Source organism: Globicephala melas, chromosome 11 (assembly GCF_963455315.2).
Source record: "Globicephala melas chromosome 11, mGloMel1.2, whole genome shotgun sequence".
NCBI classification, from domain to species: Eukaryota; Metazoa; Chordata; class Mammalia; order Artiodactyla; family Delphinidae; genus Globicephala; species Globicephala melas.
Window position 1 is genome coordinate 69,756,285 of NC_083324.2, and position 26,447 is coordinate 69,782,731.

The window sequence follows — 26,447 nt, forward strand, 5'->3', positions numbered from 1 at the left end:
GCTACATACCATTAACTCTTAATATGTGGAGATGGTTTATGCTCATTTCAATCTATCCACATCTTACCTTCACTTGGGCATTTCTCGGCCTGCCTATTTATTGATATCTTCATTGTTTCTATCTACCTTTAACCTTGAATCCATCCTACAGCACAGCATACAAGGAAAGGTCTTTGCTCCTTCCTGATCCTGTTTCTTAATGAAATTTTAGTAACTTAGAACAGTAGCTTCTGGATGCAGGTTGATAGCTACTTTACCTCCTATTTATTAAAAATACAGATACTCAGGCCCCAACCTAGGATTACAGAGTCAATAATCTGTACGAGGAGATGCTGATGTAGCCATTCGGGAAAGCTATCTTGAAGTAACTAGTCAAATTTTAATAACATTCATCCTCTATACCTAGCACTTCCACTCCTAGATATATATTGCAGGGAGTCTGTTCATTGCAGCGTTTGTTTGTGGAGGTTAGGGAGGTATTGGCATGAATTCATAGATGAACACTATGGAGTGTTTATAGTGCAGAAGTTAGAAGTAAGGCAGTAGATGAAAACATAGCAACATGGAGTAATCTGAAAACAATCCTGAATATTTTATCTTTTCTTGTGGCTCAGTAATATTCCATTGTGTGTATATATACACCACATCTTCTTTATCCATTCATCCATCAACTGGCACTTAGGTTGTTTCCGTATCTTGGCTCTCCTAAGTAACGCTGCAGTGAACACAAGGGTGCGTATATCTTCCTGAATTAGGGTTTTTATATTCTTCCAATGAATATCCAGTAGTGGAATAGCTGGATAAAAAAAAGATGAAATCTTGCCATTTGTGACAACATGGATGGACCTTGAGGGTACCATGCTAAGTGAAATAAATCAGATGGAGAAAGACAAATACCATATAATTTCACTCATATGTGGAATATTAGTAAATAAATAATCAAACAGGGACTTCCCTGGTGGTCCAGTGGTTAAGACTTCACCTTCCAATGCAGGGGGTACAGGTTTCCCTGGTCAGGGAGCTAAGATCCCACATGCCTCATGGCCAAAAAACAAAAACATAAACTTAAAGAAAAAAATAGTCCACATCAAAAAAAAAAATTCAAACAAACCAAACAAAAACAAACACATAGTTACAGAGAACTAAGTATTGGTTACCAGAGGGAATGGGGCAAAATGGGTAAAGGGGGTCAACTGTATGGTGATGGATGGAAACTATACCTTTTGTGGTATAATGTAATGTATACAGAAGTTGAAATATAATATTGTACACATAAAAAGTATATAATGTTATAAACCAATTTTTTAAATCCTGAGTAAAAAGAGAAATAATGAGACCTGTTATACAGTACCATTTACATAAAAACAATTTACATGACAAACCAGCAGTGCACATTTTATAAGAACATAATACAGGCAGAAGGTAATATGATAAACACATTGGCATGGTTACCTGTGGCAGTGAGGAATGGAATGGGAGTAGGGAATGTGGATAAAAGAGAATACATTTTTTTTAAAGTCTACATGAGCAGGCATTATAACTGGTAGCTTTAGCTATAGCACTCCCAGGTATTTCTGATGTGCAGCCTGGTTTGGAAATTACTGGTTTAAAAATACTGTGAATTCCCACACAGTTTGAATCTTTTGCTAAAATGAAATATTTGCAAGCTTCAAGTTTGATTTGGAGAATATTTTGATGCTTATTTCATATTTCAGTTAGTATTTTCTTGTTCAAAGAAACTCAGTACATTTCTTTAGGAATTAGATATATAAGCTGTGTTTTATATTTATAAAGTAAAATATTACCTGGACTAAGAATACATCTTACTCTGAAAATCCCAGCCTTTGTTGACATTTTATTTAAATTGTTGATGGGAAATTCATGGTAGATTTGAAAATCAGATGACTTCATTTCTAATCAGAGCTTGTCATTGTTTCTTTACTGTTATTTCCAGGCAATGAGGGAAACACCACTGATTTTCCTCATTGATGAGGCCCAGTATATGGATGCAGACTCCTGGGAGTTTTTGGGAACTTTGCTCTCCAGTGTGCCCATCATCATGGTGATGACATTGACCCCTACCTTCACCCTTTGTGGCTGGGCCCAGCACTTCCTGCAGAGCCCTCAGGCTATCTTTGTGCCCATTTCGAAGTTGGCAGCGACCTCACTGTTGAGAATGGCATGTTGGGAACTGGGGGTGGTGAGCATCCCCCAAGAGCTGCAGATGTGAGTGGCTAGGACTAGCTGGGCACTTCATTAAGGGAGGAGCCAGTGCCATAGTATAAGAGAAGGCTCAGGTCTCACACCGGAGTTGGGGGAGAGTATGGCATTAGAAACCATGAGGAGGCCCAAAACTAGGATTTAAGAGTAGACAGTCTCCTAGTAACCCAGTAAAGGGCTGTCTCCCCTGGGCTCTTCACCCAGGTTTTCACAGGACAGTTAGGACTTGGATGGCTTTCTTAATAGGTCCAGTATGTGCGGTCAGGCCAACTTCTGCCGGACCCTTTAGCAAGGGGATGCTAGTTCCTTTTAACATCAACAGAAGCAAAATAGTTGAGAGAAAAGTTACTGCCAAAACCAATCAGAAACTTTTTTTTACATTTCTGTGCTGCTGCTTCCCTCTGTTAGTGTATATCATCAAGAACTGACTTTAACAAAAGAAGAAATATTCCTCAGTATGAAATACCTTTATGCTTGGCTCTCTTCAAGTGGGCATCTTTAGTCAGCAATCCCCTGCTTACCTCTCCACAGCTACCTTCTCCGCAGGTGCTTTGGAAACCCCCTTTACTGTGAGATCTTATGCCAGGACCTTCTCTCTAAGAACATATTGCTCTTTCATGACCTCCAAAAGGAGGAGGGGGAGAACAGCAAGTGGGAGACCCTGTCAGGTAAGCTGAGCTTCCCAGGGTTCTACCCTGATCCCACTGCTGGAGTTCATTCTTGAACATGGCATCACCTGGTCCTAATTAGGCATGTGCCTCTTCCCTGCTGCCATCATAAGCAAGATTCGGCCTTCCTGGCTAAGTGTACTATACAAATAATACGCAACTGTGTTGAAAACACTAAATACGTGCCTCAGATAAAGTAATTGAGTCAATCTACTTTAGTTCCTTTTTGAGCAGCCTAGGAGGCGGGGATAGGAAAATAGGATTTATAAACATCAGAGAGGATTGATAAACATGACAGTCTAATAGAGAATTGCACATTACTGGTGAGAAAGATGACTTGAGGGTTTGAATGGGGGAGGGGAGAAGGGAGGAGGAAAGAGATAGAAGTATGTGTGAATCCAGAAAGGCATCCTAGAGCTGTGATGTAATAGAAGAGAGGGCTACTGAAAGGTAAACAGGAAGAGTGAGAATGTTAGGTACCGTGTGGTACAGGAAATGTTCGTTCCTAAGAGAAAATGAGAGGACAGGCAGGATGGGTGGGGTAAACCACTTTAAACGTGTATGCTCCATTTATCTTAATCCTTTCAGTTTCTTGACTAAATGTGTTTTTGTGCCTTTAAAACTACAGTCACTGAGCATGGTGTTTTCCTCAGTCATAGTCTTCTTTCTCTACAGCCAATGCCATGAAATCCACAATGTATAGTATTTCTCCTGCCAGCTCTGAAGACCAGGAACTTTATGTCTGCACAGTCAAGGATGATGTGAACTTGGATACAGTGCTTCTTCCACCGTTATTAAAAGGCAGGTCCCTTGAAGACCTCAAGTGAATCAATTACAGGTGTCATTGCACTTAGTAATTTGGTGGATGATTGCGTATAGATCCCTCATTATCATGCTAGCTTCATTTCTTCAAAAAAGAAATCTGCCTTCCAGAAATAAATTCTGGCACTGCCCGAAGAGTTCTTAAAGACTTGTAATGCTACTTGAGTAATGTTTTATGTAAGTGAGCCCACTGTTCTCTTTGAGGCTGACTGATAACCTGGGAAAGTTTTCTAGTTGTTTAATAAAAACTATGACCTGAGTTTCCCTTTGTGCATATCCCTGTGCTGGAGGAGACAGTAAGCAAGGGAGATAATGCTGCTGAGATTTAGGAAAATCCATGGTGCTGGTGAAGAGACAGTATTAGGGACATAGCAGGGGTTTAATAAAAAGAGTGCAAAGTAAGCTTATAATGACTGATGAGATAGAGAATAAAGTCGTCAGAATTGGGTAGGCATAATTAGACAGGCGGTGTTCTTTTTAGAGATGAGGATGGTTTTTTTAACGTTCTGTTCAAATGTTTGGTGGCCAGGGTACTTTATTAACCCTTCTTGAGGAATGTTATGATGGATAAGCATGCCTTCAAGTCAAGCATGGTCTTACTGAGAATATAAGACACGCATGTGAAACAGCAGTACAGAACACATTGGTAATTAAGAGCCAGGGCTCTGGCATCAGAAAAATCTGGGTACCATTGCTTCCTCCACTTAGTAGCTGTGAAACGTTAGATAAACTTATCTAAGCCTTAGTCTTCTCATACTCAGATGAGGATAATGATAGCCCCTACCTCATGGGGGTAGTTGAAGATTAAATGAAATAAATCATGGTATATAATTAATAGTCAATGACTGTTAGCTATTATAAGCTGTCCACTCTGGTGGTTTTAGGTCCACCTGGACAGTTCATATTCCTACAACTGTGATAGGCCACACTTGGCATTGGCTTTACTAACTTAGAAGCGTACAGGTCAGGAAACACAGCACTGTAGCAGTACAGGAGCAAGTGGTTTTCTTCAGTGGGGGTCCTCACGGCAGTTCCCACTGCTATTCTCTGGAGCCTCAAGGAATAGCTTACATGTGATGGGATGAGACCATGATGGATGGGTGCTTAGATGCCCCATTTCCCAACAAGGAACTGGTATCTCTTAGAATAGTCCTGGAGGCATAGTTTCTAGGCACTGTGACCTGTTACAAGAATTACTACGCTCAAGGAACCCCAAAGCTGTGGCTTACCACCAGGTGTTTGTAGCTTATTCACAGTTGTCCTAGTCCAGATTCAGTTTCCAATCAGGGATCACTCTTTGCATAAGCAGTGTTACCTGGTAACTCAGCTGATATTCTAATTTTATAAGGATCCTAGGAAACAGCTAGAAAGTTAACCCAAGATCAGTATTGTCCACAGGGAAGGAAAAAGGATTTAACTCATAAGCTAAAATGAACAGTCCAGTCAGCAAGGCCTTGGTCTAAATGAAAGGCCAAAGCTACATGGTAAAAGGCCATGTAAGTTATACAAGTATTTAAGAAGGGGGCTGACATGACTATATTTGTACTTTAGGTGTACAGTTCTACCACTAGTTAATGTGTTATTGAGATAAGAATGAGAGGAAATTGGAGATGTTCAGAACAGGGTAGCATAGTGATCCAGGTGAAAATGACTACTTATACTAAAATTGTTTAGGAGGAAATATATTCAAGAACATTTAGAAAGAGAATGAGTGGGTGACAAGTTGGTTGTGAGGGAGAGGGAAAAGTTTAGAATTATTCCTAGATTTTGGGCTTGGTGACTTACTGGTTCAATACCAACTGCTTTAATACATGGGTCAGAATATGGAGAGATTTACTAAAATGCTTGGAGTTAAGATCTTTATAGTAATTAGAGTTCTGGGACCAGGAAGCCCAGCCTCCATGTTTAGTTGAAAGTAAGAAGAAAATGGATCTACCCGCAAAAGGTTTTGGTGACCATGAGGAACAGTTTCAGTGTTGTGCTGAAAACCTGATTGTTGGTTGAATAATGAATGGGGAATGGGGACAAAAGAGGACATGGAGATAAGGCTCTTTCAAGAGATTTGGCTGAGTGGAGAACAGATGGACAAAAAAGCAAACGCTTTTTTTTTTTTTTTGAATGAACGGATTGTTAACACAGTGTATTCTATGTTAGTAGAAAGCCTGTTCATTACAGATTTTTTTTTTTCTTCAGAAATAGCAGTGAACCAACTGGATCAACTGAGCCCAGAGGAACAGTTGCTGGTTAAGTGTGCTGCAGTCATTGGTCACTCCTTCCACATAGATCTGCTGCAGCACCTCCTGCCTGGCTGGGGTAAAAATAAGCTACTTCAGGTACTGAGGGCTCTTGTGGATATACATGTGCTCCGCTGGTGCAACAAGAGCCAAGAGCTTCCTACTGAGCCAATATTAATGCCTTCCTCTATCGAGATTATTGAACAAACCAAAGAGGAGAGAAAGTCAGGTGAGGCAGAGCTGCTCCCTTGTTCTCAGGACTGAATAGAGAGCTTTGGGTGAGGGTATCTGTGTTCAGAAAGAGTATCAATATCATATATCATGGGCCTCAGTCTCTTAAAGCTTATGTCTAAGAGATGGGGGAAATTAATTATTTTAACCATGGAAGACCCATGGTTATAGTGAATGAATAGCCTGTATTTTTCAGAATTGTCTTAATTTCAAGAATTCTAGCTCCATGTTAACCCCATGTGTTAAGTATTTGTATTTTGATTTTTGGTTCAGAAAATATTGCCGTAGTCTTTTACTGGCTTCTTAGGATAAATAATAAGAAAATAGGATAAACTGTTTCTAATTTTAGAAATTCACAAGGACGTTAAACACACATGATATTTAAACATATGAACAAAGCAAGATATAAATTAAATAGCTGCAATCTCATATTCTCCACAAAAAAGAATAAAATTGTGACATAAGCTACCCAAAGCATATATAATCCACAAATAATTTGACTTTGAAATATATTTGGACCTTATATTTGAGCAGAGCCTTTCTGTTATTTGATGTTTATAATAATTTGCAGTAAAAAAAGCTCAATTTAGGAGGAAAAACTAAGAAGTCTATCCAGTGTAGTTCTCTACCACTAGACATTTCTTCCCTGTTGTACTTTATACTAGATACAGTCACTATCACTCTCAGATTGGTATAAAATTTTTTATACAAAGGAAGCCATAATACCAAATAGGAATTATAAATAAAATTTTCTTATACACTAGCAGCATGTGTTTGGGAGTTTGCTACCTGGTAGCGTAAAAGGACTTTAAGGGAGACTCTCATTTAGGTTTTCCTATATTTCAGATGCTGGCTCTCCTCTCAGGCTACAAGAGAAACTATCCCTACCTCAAACCGAGGTGCTAGAATTTGGAGTGCCTCTATTGCAGGAAGCGGCTTGGGAGCTGTGGCCCAAGGCACAACAGACAGCCCTACACCTTGAATGTGCCTGGTTTCTTCGAGATTTGGCCTGCCGCTGTGGGAGCTGTCATGGGGGGGACTTTGTCCCCTTCCACCGTTTTGCCATCTGTTCTACTAAGAGCTCCAGTGGGACCTCCCGATTCTGTAGCTACAAAGATACTGGCTCGATACTAACACAAGTGATCCCAGACAAATTGCAGCTGCCTTCTCCCCAGGGTAAATCCAGGGGGCAGAAAGAAGACACGTGGGCAGCACTTCTCTTTATTCGTGTACTTGGAGCTCTTTATTCAAAAGGTGAAATCAGATTGAAAGAGAAAAATAGGTGGAGAGAGCCATTTCTCACTGAAGTACCAGAAATAAGAAAAGTGTGATCTCAGAGTTAAAAGGAACTTTAGAGATTATTCTTGGTTTGGTTGGCAATCTTGGGCAAGTTACATAACCTCAGTTAATTGAGGAAAATAACAATACACACTTCATAGGTTGTTGTGAGGATTAAATGAGTTAAAATAAATATATAATGTGCTTTGAATAGTGCCAGGCACGTGGTTAGTGCTCAATACGTTTTAGTTATTGTTTTTATTATTATAATTATTCAGCTCAGTAATTATTCAGCTCAGTACACATATATGGAGCCCTTATGTGTATCAGATGCTGCAGTTAGGTGTTAATAATACAAAATGAAATTATCAGTTTTGGGGGGGTGATACAGACATATAAATAGAGAATTCCAATGTGGCATGATAAAGGTGATAAAAACGGACTACATAGGAGTTGGGGTACCTAGAGAAGGGGCCATTAGCCCAGCCTGAGAAAGGAGTAAGGTAAGACTCCCTTGAGTGAGATTTGAGGGATAAGTAGGAGTTAGCTACTTAAAGAAGTTTGGATTAGTGGATAGATGTTCCCCAAAGCCTATAGCCCTCTACCACATCCCAGATAAAGAGTTCACCCTCGGGAATTCCCTGTGGTCCAGTGGTTAGGACTCCATGATTTCACTGCTGAGGGCCAAGAGTTCACCCTCTTAGTTTTAACATTTTCAGTTAGCTTACCTTGTAGGGCATCCCATTTCATTCTCAGTAGCTGTTAGAAAGATTCTTTCATCAAGGTGAACTCTACCTTCCTGCAACTTTTTCACTCATTTTTCAGAGTTGTGCCTTCTTTCATATTTGAAGACAGCTGTCAAGACCCAGGCAAATCTTCTCTTTTTCTACTTTGATAAAAGAGAAGTTGGTGTTGATGTTAGCAGGGGAGAGGGATATGGGAGAGATGGTGAATCGGTGGTGGTAAAAGACTAAAATGAAGATGTTGATCTATGATCCTACCTCTTCTGGCCAGAACATTCTTATGACTCTATGAAGGTGGACCAGTGACTTGGAGAAATTGGTCACTGGCTGATGAGCTCTACAGTCATTTGCACTGTTGTACTTTCTGAGGGGAAAGAGGAAAGTAGTAGTGAATGTCCTGGTTGGTATTATGAAGAAATCACACTATCATTCATATTTCCTATATGGCCTTTCGTTTTTGAGAGGTCACTGTCAGCTGTAGATTCGACAGCCTGGTCAGTCTAGCTGTGAGAGAGGCCCAAGACCTTTGCAGCACATCCGAACCCTGAGTAGGCTTCTCAGACCCAGGGCTGTTGTGCATGACCATGTAGAACAGAGGGTGTTATTCACACGGGCTATGCTATGATGATGCCCTGAGAATTGTGCATTGCAGTAGTGCTGCCAAATTCCAGTTTCCTTAGTTACCTTAGCCTTGCTTTACCTTACCTCAGGTGACGTAATTAAATAATCAATAATAAACTTGTGTTTACTTAACAAACACAAGTCCTCCCTATAATTATTCTCTTAGACTTCTTTTCGATCCCACCACCTGTGCTCCTGAGCCCAAATAGGTAACATCCCCACATCCTTCCCAGTCTTTTCTTTTTGGTCAGAAGACAGCTGCAGAGAAAAAGGCAAATCTAGAGGATAAAGGTTATTTAAGGCCAGCTAGGTAAAGCTGAAAATCTCTGCTGGTCGTTGTGACTCTGGTGGGATGTGACATCTTGTGCCCTCATGATTTTCTTCACTAGGTCTTAGGATCTGTGGTTCTCTCCCATCTAGTCGTAAATCTGATCTAGATATATTCTTGGATTTTTACTATTAGAATTAGTCATCAAACCAGATGGACACATTCTTTATTCATTTCTTTTGCAAACAGAATTAGGAATTGGTTTGGGAAGTTTGAGAACGAAAGGAGTTACTATTTGAATCACAAATAGTTGCATTTAAGGAAAAAATTAGCACCCTAATCTTGTGTGTAAGGCTAATTTTAAACCTAAACTTATCATTTTTATAATGGGGGAGGCAATTAGGTCATGAACTAAGCTGCAGTGGAAAGGTAGTCAGGAATTTTAAATATTCTCAGTTAATACAAATATGGGCAATTAAAGATAATCATCTCTTTCTCCCTACAGACAGTTTTCAGTTCCAGACAAAATCACCCAGAAGTCAGGAGGCCTTCACAAGGGAACACTGCAGGTAGGTGGAGATGCTGAGAGTGGGCATGGAGGAGGCCAGGAAGTGAGACACAGATAACCATTAAACTAGGGCACTCACCTTACCTGCAGACAAGGAAGGCATCTGACCACCCAGGAGCAGTGACTCTTGTACTCAGCCCAAAATTCAAGTTAACAGAGAATCAGAAAGGCAATTTTTGATTGTTTGTAGGGAAATTATTTTTTAGTGATTAAGAAAAACTTTATTTAATAGCTCTCAAATGTATTGTACATGTAGCAGATTGTTTTCAGCTATAAATTTGCCTTCTCAATTACTTTTGAGCCCAGATGATATTAAAATGATTTTACATTTCATAACTATGTACCTCCTGGCTTTCTAATGCCTGTCTTAACAACTTTACATGTTCCTACCTTGAATTCATCAGCCACTCTCGTTTCCTATTATACTTATCCAACCTGATTTCCTTCATTTTTCAAACAAAAATCTATGTTCTACATGAATCACCCCCATACTTATTGTGTCTCTGCTCACACAGTTCTCCCTTTTAAACATACTCAGTGGCATCCACATCCTTCCAGTTAACAGAATGGTCACCATCCTTCAAAGCCCTCCTCAGTTCCCACTTTTTTCAATCATTCTATCTCAGAGAGATCAGACCTCTTTTGAACTCGTGGTGCCTGTAGAAAGTGCATTGGACTAGTAGTCAGAAAGGTGAACTCTAGTTTTGGTTCTGCTCAGTAGCTGTGAGGTCATACATAAGTCACTTAACCTCTCTGAGCTTCAGTTTCCTCATCTGTAAGAGGGAGGTAATTTTTGCCTACCTGAATGGCAGGGTTATTGTAGGATAAGGTGGTGGTATTGTATAAAATAATATTCAAATATGCCATGATGGAGTTCAAATGTGCTAATAGATAAAGGTATTATTACTTACTGCTTTGTATCATTTTTATGTTTGCATGTAACAGTGTTAGTTCACTCTTCAGGTGTGGTCGTTTCCTTTAGTTTGTGAGGTACTTTGGCTTTAGGTTTTTAAAACTCCCTAATAGGGCTTTGCCATTATAGACCAGGTCCCTGACTTTCAAAACCTATGGAGCAATGGAGGAGAAAGATAGACATAGAATTAATGAATTATAAAGGAAAGCTTCCTGGATAAAGTGGCTTTGAGAACTGGTAATGCCTCAGCAAGAGTGGCTACTGGGTGGCCACTCTCAGCTCTTCATCTTCTCTCCACAAAGAACAGAGGAAGAGTTCCTGGATCAAGTGAACAGGAAACTGGCTCAGACCAGCCCTGAGAAAGACATGTTAACCATGAAGCCCTGCCACTGTAAGGAAGTCCTGAAGTTAGTGCTGTCACCTCTCACCCAGCACTGCCTGGTCATTGGAGAAACCACTTGTGCGTTTTATTACCTGCTGGAGGCTGCCGCTGCCTCCTTGGACCTGTCAGATAATTACATGGTGAGCAAGCTCTGCTCTCTGCCCCTGAGCTGAGCCCTATGACTAGGGGAATTTTATAGGGATTTCTTACCATCAGGTAACTTGCAATGAAAAGTGGAGGAAAGTGGGAGAGAGAGGAGCTGTAAGGGGTCTAGGAGAAAATATGAAGTGAGAGTGAAGGAGCACCATGTGCTGCCAGCCCTGCCCCAACTCCTGCACACACACAGTCCAGCTCCCCATTTCTAACTAAATCCTGCCCCAGTTCAAATTCATCATAACCTTGATCTAGCCCTCGCCCCAGTCACACGCTTAGCAACATCTAAATCCTAATCCAGTTTCTCCATCCCTTGTCTTGTTTGGAGGCCTTCCTTTATCTGAGGAAGGCAAGCAGCCTTCTGGGCCAGCCCTCAGCATTCTCGTTTTATAAACAGCGCAAGGTGAAGATCTGTCAGTTTGAGGAGGCCACTTTCTGCTGTCTTCGGTCAGAGGTGAGGGCAGGGGGTAACCTTGAAGTCTGGGTTGTTTCTCCTTGAGGAATATCCTGTTATTTCCTTTAAAATCTCTTTTTTTGTCTGCAATTATAAATGTGATTCAAATTCAAAACAGAAATACATGTAGGAGGTGAAAGAGCGCTTACTAATCCCATGTCACGCCCAGCATAGTTAATAATTGGTGTGAATTCCACCAGCTATACACACATAGTCATATCATTATTGTTATCCATTATTTTTAAAATAGAATCATAATTCTACATTGTCCTTTTTCTGCATCTGGTTTTTATTCTTAAAAATACAGATTGAACATATTTGCATATTGACATACATCCAATCATAGTTACAGGTGCCAAGTACTACGTTACATCCATATATCAAATTTACTTAGCCATTTCCTTCTTCATGTACATTTAGGTTGTCTCTAAGTTGGGGTTATTATAAACATTTCTACAGTGAATATTTTTGTAAATATCTCTTTACTCCCTTGTGAGAGTGTTTCTGTAAGAGAAATTTTCAGAGGTGGAAATGCTAAGGCAGACAATATGAATGATTTTACAATTAATAAATATAATGCCAAATTGTCCACTACAGTATTATATGAACTTGAGTTCTTCTCACTTCTTCACATCCTTACCAGCATCAGATATTATAAGTCTTCTTTAAATGTTTATTGGTCATTTATTTCTGTGAATTGCCTGTCATGTCCTTTGCTCACTGGAGTGTATATAAACTAATTCAGGGGGATGCAGGGGTGAACAAAATGGGTGAAGGTAGTCAAAAGGTATAAGTTCTGAGGATGTGATGCACAGCATGGGACGTAGTTAACAATACTGTGTTGTATATTTGAAATTTACTAAGAGAGTAGACCTTAAAAGTTCTCGTCACAAGAAAAAAAATTGTAACTATATGTGGTGATGGATGTTAATCAAACTTACTGTAGTGATCATTTTCCAGTATATACATATATTGAATCATTATGTTATACACCTAAAACTAACACAATGTTGTATGTCAGTTATCCCTCAATTAAAAAAATCATCCCATTGTACACCTTAAAGTTACACAATGTTATATGTCAAATATATCTCAATAAAGCTAGAAGGAAGAAAAGAACATACATTTCAAAGTCTCTCCCCACAATCCTACCACTGAGCCACTGTGTCCTCTCTTTATGTATTCTATCAGAGGGGCTCAGCACACATAAATGTATATAATCTTTCCCCTTCCTTTGTTGTATACAAATAGGAGCTCACTATACTCCATTCCACATCTTGTTTTAAAATAAATAAATAAATATACCTTGTAGATCATTCTATATCATTTATAACAAATTTCCCCAGGGAATGAGATTTGTATATCAAATAGGAACTCTGGGGAAAGCATGCCATGAGACATTCCATTTTCAAAGGACAAATAGGGGTAAACTTACTTATTCTGGATGAATAACTCATAACAGCAACTTCTCCCGGCCTCATTACTGTTAAATCGAACAGAACAAAGTATGTTGGAATGATTATTTATCAAGTTATAAATGATGACTTCATAAAACCATGGGGGATGTTTTGTTAGAGAGCCGAGCTTTCAAATAAAATACATAAATAAAAACTAGTTTCAGTGTGAACCTTAAGATACCTTGATTAGGAGAGTAAACCTAATGTGTATAAATGCCTTTGAATACCAAAGGGAATATTAGAGTTGTCCAAGGTATTGCATTATTTGTGTTTCAACCAAAAGGTCTTTGGAGCAAAGTTAAATAATTATTTCTTTCCCTTTAAAAGAAAGAATTATTGTGCAGTCTTCCTAAGCTTGTTCAGAAATTACCATAGACTTTATCATTTTCTTGGAGGATTTAGCCATAGAACAGGCAGGTATATGATAACCTCAAGGTAGTTCCTCAGATCCTACCCTCAAATGCACTATGGTGGTACAACTTGTTTATGAAGAGGGATACGGGATTTGGTGATATCTCAGATGCTTTCCATGGCATCTGAAGCATCTCAGTTTCTGCCCAAATGATAATCCCATCTGAGTCTAGCAGCATCACTTTCTAAATCACAGCCTTCCTCTACTACTCACTGGCAAATGTGTGGGAGATGAGAAAGGAGAGTGCTTTCTCCGTAATTCTGTTTTCTCACTCCTTTACTTGGCTCGTGGCCCTACTGGTGCCTGGTAGTGTGGCCAGGCTCTGCTCCAACTCAGCTCACTCTAGTACCTCAAGGGCCCCAAGTACACATTCCAAAATAAAAGCCAGTGTGTTATATGCAGAACCTTGTCCTTAATAATCTTCCCACATTTACATTACTGTTTCTCATTTTACCGTCTCCAGGTCTGTTTCAACATGGGACAGATCACCTTGGCCAAAAAATTGGCTAGGCAAGCCCTTCGTCTGCTGAAAAGGAATTTCCCTTGGACCTGGTTTGGTGTCATTTTCCAAACATTCCTAGAGAAATGCTGGCGTTCCTGTTCCCTGAGCCAGCCCCCAGACAATCCTAGTGAGAAGTGAGAAGCCTAGCCAACTTGTCCTGTTTCCATTTAGGGCCACAGAGAAGTAAACTAGGACCCAGCCTGGGGTTTTGCCTATTTGACTATAAAGACTGCTCTTTTTACAGCCAATTCAGTGGAGCTGAATGAGGACTTCTTTCGTTTTTGGAGTATGGTATTATCCTGTCTCTTTCAAATAAAGATACATATATGTGTATTGTGTGTACACATACACATATGTGGCAATTTAATATCAATATTATTTCTCTGATATATATACACATAATACTAAGTTGCTACCTGGTTATTGAGCTATAATAATTTATAGGAAATGTATTCAACCAAAAGAGCAATTCAAAGAATGAAACCTTTTTTAAAAAACGTCTCTGAAAACTTTTTTTTCTGGTTGAGAGGGATGAATTTAAAAGGCATATTGGGTTAGAAGTAGTGGGATCCCAGGAACCTTTCTGAGTCTGAAAGTCTGGGTGAGTAGACTCAGATTTCTTGTGGGGAAGGATAGCGGACACTGGTGAAGAATAAGGGCATGCTAACCACCCTTTGCTTCACACCAGTAAGAAGAAGCTGGCAATCCTGCAGCAGCAGGTGCAATGCCTCTCCCTGCTCTGGCAGCTCTACAACCTGGAGGCCACGGCCAGCAGCCGCAGGTTTGCCTGCCTGGCCACTCTTATGCAGGAGAATTCAGCCAAGGAGTCTGCCAGTGAAGCCCAGGTAAGCCACCCTTGGTTTACCTCTGTCCTCACTCAGAAACTTAAAATGCTAGGGGGAGAGACCCTGCCAAGTCCCTGGTTAAGTGTGGTTCCACGGTAACCCAGACTTAACGGGACACCACTGATCTTGTGTTTGAGCAGGGTTCTCAATTTGCAGTTTATAGATGGGCTTCCAGGTACGAAGCTATCTGTGAACTCTCTGAACTGAATGTTGACTTTTGTGTGTATGTTCAAAAGAGCATTTGGGGAGTGATAGGAAGTAGGGAAGGGATCATAGCTTTCATCAGATTCTCAAATCCAGTGGTCTAAAAAAAGGATCAGAATTGCTGACTTAGGAAAAAAGAAGAAAGGCTTCCTAATTTTAGTGTCCATCTGTCTATATCTCTCTTTTATCCATCTGCTCAAGAAATATTTGACGAACACCTATTCTGTGCTAGGCACTGATCTTGGTTCCAGGGAAACAGATAAGTGAAATATGTCGTATGTTAGGTGATAATAAATACAATGAAGAAAAATTACATGAAGACCAGAGGACATGGAGTTTTGGGAACTGGGTGCGGGGTGGGGCGGGGGGGGATGCAATTTTAATAAGATGGTAGGGAAAGCCTTACTGAGCAGTTGGCTTGTGGGCAACTATCTGAAGGAGATGAGAAAGTAAGCCACATGGCTATCTGGGAGAAGAGTGGAGAGGAAGAGGGCATAGCGAATGCACAACGCATGCCCTCTGTGTTTGAGGAACAGTGTGACTAGAGGGGAGGGAGGAGAGGTGGAAGAACCAGGAGATGAGTCAGAGAGTCTAGGGAGGGGGATGGGAGATGGTGCCGGCCTTGTAGGCCACTGTAGGGGTTTTGGCTTTTACCCTAAAGAAGGTGGGAAGCTGTTAGTGGCTTCTTAGAAGTGGAGTAACCGAGTCTGCTTATATTTTAATAAGATTATTCTATTGGAAACCTAACGAACGCGGTGTTTCAAGAGTGTCATCAATGATGTCAAATGTGCACGCAACTGATAACAGAGATCTAGGCAGCAGTTCTGAAGAGTTCTAAGGGGCAAGAATCAGAGGACTTAATTAGAGAAAACATAGAAGAGGTGCAGTTTGGCCAGCGTTTTGAAGGGGAAAGTCTCGGATTGGGGAGAAACAAGAGGTGCAGATGGAGAAAGTGGTTTGTTTCAAGAACAGGCAGTAAGAATGACCAGATTAGAAGTGTAGGGGTGAGAAGGAGTGTGTTTTCATAGCTGGAGTTGAGGTGAGTGGTGGGGCCCCCAGGAGTGCTGACTGAGTGAGCAGCAAAGCATGCAGGGGGCTCTTATGCAGGAAAAGGACGAGATGGAGATGCATGCAGCCTGACTGTACAGCCAGAATATTTACCCCATGTTTGTTGCCCTGCAGGTTGTCTCTACCTACGTGGCCCTCTCCCAGTTCTCCCAGAACATGGGTGACAAGGAGAAGTGGCTGCATTGTGAGCAGATGGCCATTCAGAACAACAGCCTGTGTTGGTTCTCCAGGGAGGGATTGTTGGCCACAGCCCAGCTCATGCAGGCCTTGGCCTACACCAAGCTCTGCCTCGGCCATCTTGACTTCTCCATCAGGCTGGGTAATGGGGCCTGACGCTGGTGGGCCTAGGGCTTTTAGAGAGGCCAGGTTCACCTCTAGACCTCACATGATGCTCTTTAACCTCCTTAGGTTTTCAAGCTCGTGAGATATGCAGACACCTCAAGAAACCAGCTCTGGAGAATCTGGTTCTCTCAGTTCTCTTCAGATCTGCATTTCTGAAGAAAAAGTATTAAGATCATTTTCTGTCCTTTGTATTTGTTGCCTTAGAAGGGAGGGTATGATCTTCCAGAGAAGCTTAGAGTGGAGAGGGAGAAACTGTTCCCTCTCCACAGCCAGGACTGTCCCTTCTCTAGTCACTCCAGGAAGCATTGTCTTAAGTTTGAGGGGTCAGGAGTAGAAATGCAGAGTCTGAGCTACCAAATATTCCTTTTTTCCCCCATTTTTCTGCAGGGAGGTAGGTAATTGATCAAGACCCTGGAAATTGTCTCAGAGTCATTTTCCCACTTCCTTTGCCTTAGAGACAGGTCTGATCCCAGGCACAGATGCTCTCTCTATAAATAGAGTTATGGAGAGGAGATTTAGGGGATATTAGGCTGCTTTGAAGGTGTAAGATCCCCTCCTCTCCTATACCGTCCTCCCCATTCTCTAGCTGGTCCCAGTGGCTCTGTCTCTCGGCAGATTTGATCTGTGTGTCCATGTGCTGGAGAGTCAGTGGGTGCTCATTTCCCAGGGTCATGATGTCCTTGGCCTGGCCTGCTTCTATTCTGCTTGCTTAGATCTGCTGCTCTATGGAAAAGGTAAATTTGTGCCGGGCTCTGCTGTACTCCTGAGGGATTCAGACCTCAGGTGGGGCCCTGGGTTTGGAACATAGGCAGTCATGAGCCCGTCCCTTAGGCATGGCCTCTGCTCCTGGCCTCTGGTTCCTTAAGGTCTAGGAACCACGTTGTGATTCAGGGATGTCTGCCTTTCAGGTGCTGTCTCCTCCCCTGTACCACACACCTTCTATACCACTTCCTACGTGGACAACTTATACTAACCTGGTTACTTTCTCTCTCCACAGGATGGCTGTGTCGGCCCTTTGGGGAATGTCTGCATTTCATTCAACATTACGAGCACAGCTGCATTCTAAATTCTCAGAGCAATGTCATGCTGGGGGTCCACTCCTCTCTGGCCATGTGGTAATGTGGGGTACCAGCATGTTACTCAGGGCTGTGGGAAAGGGTAGAAATTTGAAGACACCATGAACTCATTGAAACTATTGCCTTTTGCCCTTCCAGGCAGGACTGTTCCACATCTCCAACCCACTTCTTTGTTTTTGTTTTTTTTTAATACATTTATTTTTTTTTTTTATTTGTTTTTGGCTGTGTTGGGTCTTCGTTGCTGCACGCGGGCTTTCTCTAGTTGCACCGAGCGGGGCTACTCTTCATTGCAGTGTGTGGGCTTCTCATTGTGGCGGCTTCTCTCATCCAACCCACTTCTAAAGACCACCTCCCATTTACCCCCCATCTTATTTGTAGGGTTCTTCTTGTCCCTTAACAGGTTTGGGCTTATAGATTAAGGGTTCGGTTTAGAGTTACATTTAAGTGCAAGATAACCCATGGCAAGACTGAATATCATTGGTTTCCTTTTAAGTCTCCTTACATATGAGTTAGTAGCCTTGGCCACTTACCAGAATCACAATTCTGACTGTCCAGGAGATCTTAGAGCCTTAAAAAGTGACAGTTCTATGAGAGAGCCATGGTTGGTAAGCAGGGGAGAGAGCTGAGAGCTGTGATTCTTCCCTTTCAGGTTTGCCCAGGACTCACAGTGGAAGCTATTTGAGCACCACTTCTCCAAGGCTCACCAGTTGGTGAAAAGAACCAATGCCTCACTGTTTGGTTCACATGGCTTTGTCCGATTCCTAGAGTGCCATGTGCTAATGTTACAGAAGATGCCAGAGGGTGTCTTCGCACATACTGCCTCAGAGACTCCCCGCCAAACCCTCAAGGTACCTGTCTCCATTACCCCTCAACTAACACCTAAGTTATGGTACTCTTTCTGCCACCTGCATCTCTCCCTTACTCTTCTCCTTGCTGCCTCTGTCTCTTTTTCCCCCTTGAACCCTTTTTTTACTCTGCCTAGAAAGTCTTTCCACCTACCTCATGTATCCTCCCAGATATTCTTGCATGGTCAGGACTGGATTCCTTAACTTTCTGGATTTGCACAGCTACTACCCAGTACCATTAAAATGTTAACACTTAGCCCTTCTCAGTGGACCACTCTGGCTCAGTCTATACTGTCCTCCCTGCATCCCTGCCTTCTGAGTTTGACACATCTCCCTGCATCCCTGCCTTCTGAGTCTAAAACATTCCAGTCCCTCTGTATCTCAAAACAGACTTTCTGGGCCTACTTTACCATCTGGGCCTACTTTACTCCTTTCTGTTACCCCAGCCCTGAGTGAGTATGCTGAGTGGGGACTGCTGTAAGTTCTGATGGAGTGGAGTGGAGGAAAGAAGGTACTAATCCCTGAGCTAATGGACCTTCGCTTCCTTTCAGTACTTTAAGGAGTTCTTCTCTCGATGTGTGACCTGCCCTGTCTATCACCAGTGGGTCTCTGAGCTTAAAGCCTCTGTAATGAGATGTGGAAAGAGAGAGTCCATGTCCTTGACTAACGTCATCAGACCTTTTGACACCTGCTTGACCAGGATTTGGATAGAGGGAGAATTCCTGGAGGAAAATAACTCCTTTGAAGGAAATTTGCAGAGTAAGCATTCCTTCCTGGAACCCTTGTCTGAGAGACATAAAGAACAGTCTCAGATTCTTACTCACAAGCAGTCAAAGACTGTACCTCCAAGTAAGAAGGGACATGCAGATAATTAGGATTAGTCCTTGCTCCAGAGGTAATTGTCCTTCTCTCACAGTGCCGGACCCACCCTAGACAGAGACCCCTTATATTGTTGAACAGTGTAAGAGCCTCTCTTGGCCCTTTGTTTCAGCATCTATAACCCTTAGGCATAGGAAGTTCCTCCCTGGTCCCAGCTTAAACAAATAAGATTGTTCCCTTGGAGTAGCTGGATGGTTACTAAGGGAGAAAGAAGGCCTTAGAAACCACAATGTAATGTCTGTGAAGGTAAATGATAAGATATGGGCAAGTAAAAGAGAGGAAAGAATATAGTTTCTTGCTTTAGGGCCCAGCAAATCTCCTCCTCCAGGCCATGAGTTAAATTTGTAATTGCTGAGGAAGTTCTTTGTGTTTGTATTATTCTTTATGTTCCTATTTTCAGGATTTGTCAGAGTGGCTGATGTCAAGGAGAATAAAGATGAAGAAGAAATTCAAGAATGTATATGTTAAAACAAACAAACAAAAATCATCTGAAGGGACCATGATTCTTTCATTACATGTAATACAAAGATATGCCCCCAAGTCTCCTTTTTAAGATACTGTATAGTATACATATTAAATATGCTAGCCTTTATCTATATCTTTGTCAAAATAAAAGCCTGTGTTTCTAAAGCATGAAACTTAGATCTTTCTTAACTCTTAACAGTCGGTAATGCAACTATGGCAGAAATTAGAATCAGAGCTAGACCGGAGGCCAGGGAGGCTTTGAGATGAACTGATTCCATCTTATATAATAAGGTAAGATCCATTAACATAATCTTTTCAAGTTTCTTCCATGTTGTAGAATTCCTTTTTGTGGCTGAATAACATTCCTTTTTATGTATATGCCACAGTTTATCCATTTATGAGCTAATGGATATTTGGGTTGTTTCCACTTTTTGGTTATTATGAATAATGCTATGATAAACATTTGTGTACAAGTTTTTGTATGAACATATGTTTTCAGTTCTCTTCAGTATATACCTAGGAATGGTATACCCATTTCTGTATGACAATGGGTCATACAGAAACTCTCTGTTTAGCTCTTTAAGGAACTGTCAAATTGTTCTCCAAAGTTGCTGTACCATTTACATTCCCACCAGCAATGTGTAAGCATTCCAGTTTTTCACAAACAATTGTTATTATTTGTTTTTTTGATTATAGCCATTCTAGTGATTGTGAAGTGGTATCTCATTGTGGTGTTGATTAGCATTTCCTTAATGACTAATGATGTTGATCATTTTTTTATGAGCTTATTGGCCACTTGTATATCTTCTTGGAGAAATGTCTATTCAAATCCTCTGTCCATTTGTTGTTGGAATATTTGCATTTTTGTTGAGCTTGAAGAGTTTCTTATATATTCTGGATACTAGACCCTTATCAGATTTGATTTACAAATATTTTCTCTCATTCTATAAATTGTCTTTTCACATTCATGATGGTACTGTTTTGCAGCACAAAAGTGTTTTGTTTTGATGAAGTCCAGTTTATCTGTTTTGTTTTTGTTTTTTGGTTGCTTGTGCTTTGGTATCATATCTTAGAAACCATTGCCAATCTTAGGCCACAAAGATGTTTTTTCTCTGTTCTCTTCTAAGCATTTTATAGTTTTAGCTTTTATTTAGGTCTTTGATTATTTTGAGTTAATTTTTGCATATATTGAATGGTAAGTTTCCAAAGTCATTCTTTTGCATGTGGATATACACTTTCTCAGCACCACTTATTGAAAAGACTATTCTTTCCCCCATTTAAATGACTGAACACTCCTGTTGATTTATGGTTTTATGAGATGTATGGGTTTATTTCTGAACTCTCAGTTTTATTCCGTTGGCCTGTATGTCTATCCTTATGCCAATACACACAGTCCTGATTATTGCAGCTTTGTAAGTTTTAAAATGAGGAGGTGTGAGTCTTCCAACTTTATTATTCATTTTCAAGATCGTTTTGGCTATTCTGGGTCCCTTGCATTTCCATATGACTTTTAGATCAGCTTGTCAGTTTCCACAGTTTCCACAAAAAGGAGAGCTGTAATTTTGATAGAGATTATGTTGAATCTATAAATCAATTTGCAGAGAATTGCTGTCTTAGCAATATTAAGTTTTCTGATCCATGAAAGTGGCATATCTTTTCCATATATGTAGGTCTTTTTTAATTTCTTTCAGTGATGTTTGTAGTTTTTAATGCACAAGTCCTACACCTCTTTTGTTAAGTTTATACCTAAATAATTTTATTATTCTTGGTACTATTATAAATGGAATTGTTTTCTTAATTTCATTTTGGGTTGTTCATTGCTGGGGTATAGAAATAAAACTGATTTTTGCATATTGGTTTTGTATCCTGAAACTTTGCTGAATTCATTTGTTAGCTCTAAGTTTTTTTGGTTTGGGTGCACTCCTTAGTATTTTCTATATACAAGATCACGTTATCTGCGAATAGAGATAATTTTACTTCTTCCTTTCCAATCTGGATGCCTTTTATTTCTTTTTCTTGCCTAATTGCACTTGCTAGATCCTACAGTACAATGTTGAATAAAAGTGACAAGAGTGGACATGCTTTTCTTGTTCTCAACTGTAGGGGAAAAGTTTTTAGTTTTTTACCTTTAAGTATGATGTTAGCTGTGAATTTTTTATAGATGCTCTTTATCAGGTTGACGAAATCCCGTACTATTCCTAGTTTGTTGAGTGTTTTATCATGATAGAGTGTTGGGTTTTGTCAAATGCTTTTTCTGTCACCTGTTGAAGTGATCATGTGGTTTGGGGGGGGGGTTTCTGTTAATATGGTGTATCATATTGATTTTCAAATGTAGAACCAACCTTGCATTCCTAGAATAAATCACGTTTTGTCATGGTGTATAATCCTTTCTGTTTGTTCCTAGGTTCTATTTGCTAGTGTTTTGTTGAAGATTTTTGCATCTACATTCATAAGGAATGTTGATCTGCAGTTTTCTTGTGATCTCTTTGTCTGGTTTTTGTATCAAAGTAAAACTGGCCTCATAGAATGAGTTGGGAAGTATTCCTTCCTCTTCTGTTTTTTGGAAGAGTTTGTGAAGGATTGGTTTTAAAATTCTTTCAGCATTTGGTAGAACTCACTAGTGAAGCCATCTGGGCATGGGCTTCTCTTTTGGGAAGTTTTTTGATTACTAATTAAACCTCTTTACTTGGCATTCGTCTATTCAGATTTTCTATTTCTTCCTAAGTCAGTGTCAGTAGTTTGTGTCTTTCTAGGAATTTGTCCATTTCATCTGAGTTATCTAATTTGTTGGTATACAGTTGTTCATAATATTTCTTATAATCCTTTTTATTTCATAAGGTCAGTAGTTCTCCTTCCACTTTCATTATTCCTGATTTAGTAATTTGAGTCGTCTTCTCTTTGTTTCTTGTCCAGTCTAGCTAAGGTTTGTAAATTTTGTTGATCTGGTCAAAGAACAACTCTTGGTTTTGCTGATTTTTTTCTATTGTTTTTCTTTTCTCTATTTCATTTATTTCTGCTCTAATTTTTATTATTTCCTTCCTTCTACTTGCTTTGAGTTTAGTTTGCTCTTCTGTTCCCAGTTTCTTCAGGTGGAAAGTTAGGTTATTAATTTGAGATCGATCTTTCTTCTTTTTTTTTTAAAATACAGGTATTTACTACTATAAATTTCCCTCTAAGCACTGACTTTGCTGAATCACCTAAGTTTTGGTATGTTGTGTAATTATATTCATTCATTTCAAAGTATTTCTAATTTCTCTTGAGATTCCTTTTTCCTGTTTGTTATTTAGGAGTGAGTTGTTTAATTTCCACATATTTGTGAGTTTCCAAATTTTACTTCTGTTATTGACTTCTAATTTCATACTGTTATGGTCAGAAAACATACTTTGTATGATTTCAATCCTTTTAAATTTATTTAGACTTGATTATGGTCAAATATATGGTCTGTCCTGGAGACTGTTACATGTATGCTTGAGAAGAATGTGTATTCTGCTGTTGTTGGGTGGAGTGTTCTATAGGTATCTGTGAGGTCTAGTTGGTTTATAGTGTTGTTCATGTCTACTCTTTCCTTGCTAATCTTCCACCTACTTGTCCTATCATTTTTGAAAGTGGAATATTGAAGTCTACAACCGTTACTCTTTGTTTATTTCTCCTTCAGTTCTATCAGTTTTTGCTGTATTTTGAAACTCCGTTGTTAGGTACCCATATGTTTATCATCATTATATCTTCTTAATGGGTTGAGTCTTTTATCATTATAGAATGTCCTTTCTTTATCACTAGTAACAATCTTTGTCCTAAAGTCTATTTTGTCTGATATTAGTATAGCTACTCCAGTGTTTTATAGCTAGTTTGCATGATTTATGTTTTCCCATTCTTTTACTTTCAGCCAACTTGTGTTTTTCAATCCAAAGTTTGTCTCCTAGAGACAGCATATAGTTGGATCATGTGTTTTTTAATCATTCTGCCAATCTCTGCCTTTTAATTGGAATGTTTAATCTGTTTACATTCAGTATAATTACTGGTAAGGTAAGATTTATGTCTTCCATCTTGTTATTTGTCTTCTACTTGTCTTATGTCTTTTTTTCTCCTCTGTTCCTTCACTGTCTTTTGTTATATTAAATGAATTAAGTTTAATTCCCTTGTCATCTCTTTTACTATATAATTTGTGTTATTTTCTTGTTGTAGGGATTACAGTTAACAATATAGTTCAGATTAATACCAACTTAATTTCAATAATATACAAAAACTGATTCTATATAGCCCCATTCCCTCCCGCCTTCTTCATATTGTTATTGTCATAGAAGTTACATCTTAATAAATGGTGTACCTGTCAACACAGGCGTATAATTATTGCTTAATGAAGTTGTCTTCTAAATCAAATAGGGGCAGGGGAAAGCCATTTTTCTTGAGTAAATACTCCTTGGATTGATGCAAGCCATTGGTTAATTTCCAGAGTTCTGAAAAAGTTGATTCTATTTTTGCCAGTTTTCTTGTTTCTTTTATGGAGGAGAGAATTTTCAGAGTTCTCTAACCACTTTCTTTTAAAATCACTCTCAATGTACTTTTAACTTGTATTTCCCTTAGATGAAGTTAAACATCTTTATTATGTTTATATTTCTTTTTGTGTGGGCTATAGGTATGTATTCTGTGACTGTATTCTATTAAGTATTTGTTTTCTAGTTGATATGTAGGGGTTAGGGAAATGAGCCATCTGCCTTTGTATGAGCTGCAAAATTTTTCTTCATTTTGTGTTTTGACTTTTGTTTATGGTGTTTTTGTCATAAAGGGAAAAGTATCAGTCTTTTCTTAATTTATCCTAATGTGTCAGTTTTAATGTATCTATGAATTCTTTTATGGCTGCTGAGTTTTGTGTAATACTTTAAAGATTTTTTTCCTCTAAGATTATTTTAACTATTCCCCAATGACCTTTCAAGTATTTTTTAAAATAAATTTTATCAAAATATAATTTACATGCAGTAAAGTACACCTATTTAAATGATGAGTTTTGACAAATGTAACCCATGTAACCACTACCACAAACATGATAGAGAACATTGAATCACCCCCAAAAGTTCTTTCAGGCCCCTTTAGAGTCATTCCCACTCTACCACCACCACCCACGCAAAATACTCTTGTTATTTTTTTTCCTTGTGTTTATATCTGTGATGATTTTCCCCTTGTCATTTATTTCATCCATCTTCTTGAGTAAAGTTAGCTAACACTTTATTTCATTTTACTTCAGAGAATAAGCTCTTTTATTTATGTATTAGTTATGTCATTTTTCTCCTTTAAAATTAGCTATTTGAGTTAGATGCTTAATTCTTGTTAAGGGTGTGAATTTTCCTCTGAGAACTTCTTTAACTGAATTCCAAAGGTTCTGATATGAAGCAGTCACCTCACCATGTCACCTGCATTTTCTTTGCTTTGTTTTTGTGTTTCTTATAATGAAATTTAGTTTAGTATTTTCATCTTAGCAGTTACTTTTATACCTATGACTCTGGTTGGAAGTCTATGAATACCAACCAAAGCAATGATGGAATTAATATATTTCTCCTTCCCTCTTCTCTTCCAGCCAATTGATTATCTTAGTATTTTCTTTTGTATTGTTAAAATATACCTTTACTTCTCTCACGTTCTAAAAAGTTCAAACTACATTCAGACCAGGTTAAGTTTCTCCCAGAGGGGTGCTTTTTAGACCTAGTCTGCCCTTCCCCCACATTCTCCTGCCCTCCCCACCCCCAACCTTGCCTTCCCACCAGGCAAGTCCCCAGTCATCTTAGCCAGGGGAAATGAGGGCTTAGTTGATTGGTGGGCAGCTCCTGCCTCCCTAAGGGACAGAGTAAATTTAGGTTCTGTCACAGGCTGAGACTCTATCAGAGGAAGCTCAAAACATCCTGCCAGAGCTTCCTGAAAATAGCATCGCTAGACTTACACAGTCCCTGCCTGTTCCTTCTCCTCAGATATCTAGACCAAGCTTAGGGCCCTTCCAGATGGTCCAGATGGCCAAAATCTCTTTTTGCTTAGTTCTCCGTGATTATAAAAGACTGGGTTCCTGAGCACCTCATCTTCTCCATTTAAGTCTCTCATCTCAGTATGGGCAAATATTTTCAAACTGAACAGTTGAGAAGAAATCATGGCAGAAACCTTAAAGGGCCTCCTATCCCCAGGCTGGACTAGCTTTCATTTACACTTAACCATGGCCATACCCTTACCATTTATTCCTCCTCCCCTCACCCCCATGCCCTTTTTCCACTGGACTCGTCCCAGGCTCAGAGTTCAGGCCAAAGGGAACAGAACTACCAGATGATCACCCAGTTGAGAAAGAGCCAGCTCTGGTAAAACTGATGTCTGCAAAGTTCTTTCATTTCCTGGTGCTTGAAAATCCTTTGTCCTGCCAAGGATTAAGCTTGGTATTTATTTCAGTTTCTGACCTTACTCCTGTTTCTTTTCAACTTCATCTCTCATACCCCATCTTTCCTGAATCTCCTTTAACTAATTATTATCCCCCTTCTCCCACCATATGTTGTTACATCATAAGATGTCACTTGTTTACAAGGTATAGAGCAGAAAGCAGAAGAGATTTCTAGACTCGAGCAAATGACTCTATACTTTCAGGTATCCTGATAAAGGCAGGAAATACTTTTGAAGAAGTCTTCTTGATGCCCCTTAATTCAAACTGTGTGCAGTATTCTGACCAGGGAGGGAAACCACTTCCCCGCTAGCAGAACAGGCAGGAGATCATACAACACAAACTCTGGACGAGTGTTTTCAGTTCTTGGGCCATGTGAAGTCAAACTTGG

General features: G+C 39.7%; 1 protein-coding gene across 7 annotated transcripts in view; it reads left to right on the forward strand.

Annotated features, from left to right (window-relative positions):
- LOC115860714 (adenylate cyclase type 10-like) overlaps positions 1 to 26,447 on the forward strand; it is a 119,852-nt gene that overhangs the window by 18,813 nt on the left and 74,592 nt on the right. For 3 of the 7 annotated variants that reach the window (XR_009565936.1, XR_009565937.1, XR_009565938.1), the window contains exons 15-31: positions 1,955 to 2,226; positions 2,752 to 2,888; positions 3,564 to 3,689; positions 5,904 to 6,173; positions 7,022 to 7,351; positions 9,591 to 9,654; positions 10,869 to 11,088; positions 11,430 to 11,555; positions 13,888 to 14,060; positions 14,615 to 14,771; positions 16,158 to 16,362; positions 16,452 to 16,548; positions 17,001 to 17,119; positions 17,383 to 17,500; positions 18,111 to 18,309; positions 18,858 to 19,065; positions 19,586 to 19,941. Coding sequence is in view for 4 of the 7 variants with exons in the window: in XM_060308528.1 (XP_060164511.1) it covers positions 1,955 to 2,226; positions 2,752 to 2,888; positions 3,564 to 3,689; positions 5,904 to 6,173; positions 7,022 to 7,351; positions 9,591 to 9,654; positions 10,869 to 11,088; positions 11,430 to 11,555; positions 13,888 to 14,060; positions 14,615 to 14,771; positions 16,158 to 16,362; positions 16,452 to 16,548; positions 17,001 to 17,119; positions 17,383 to 17,500; positions 18,111 to 18,309; positions 18,858 to 19,181 (2,937 nt within the window). In the remaining 3 variants the exon portion in view is untranslated. The other 4 variants (XM_060308527.1, XM_060308528.1, XM_060308529.1 and 1 more) reach the window with 4 other exon arrangements.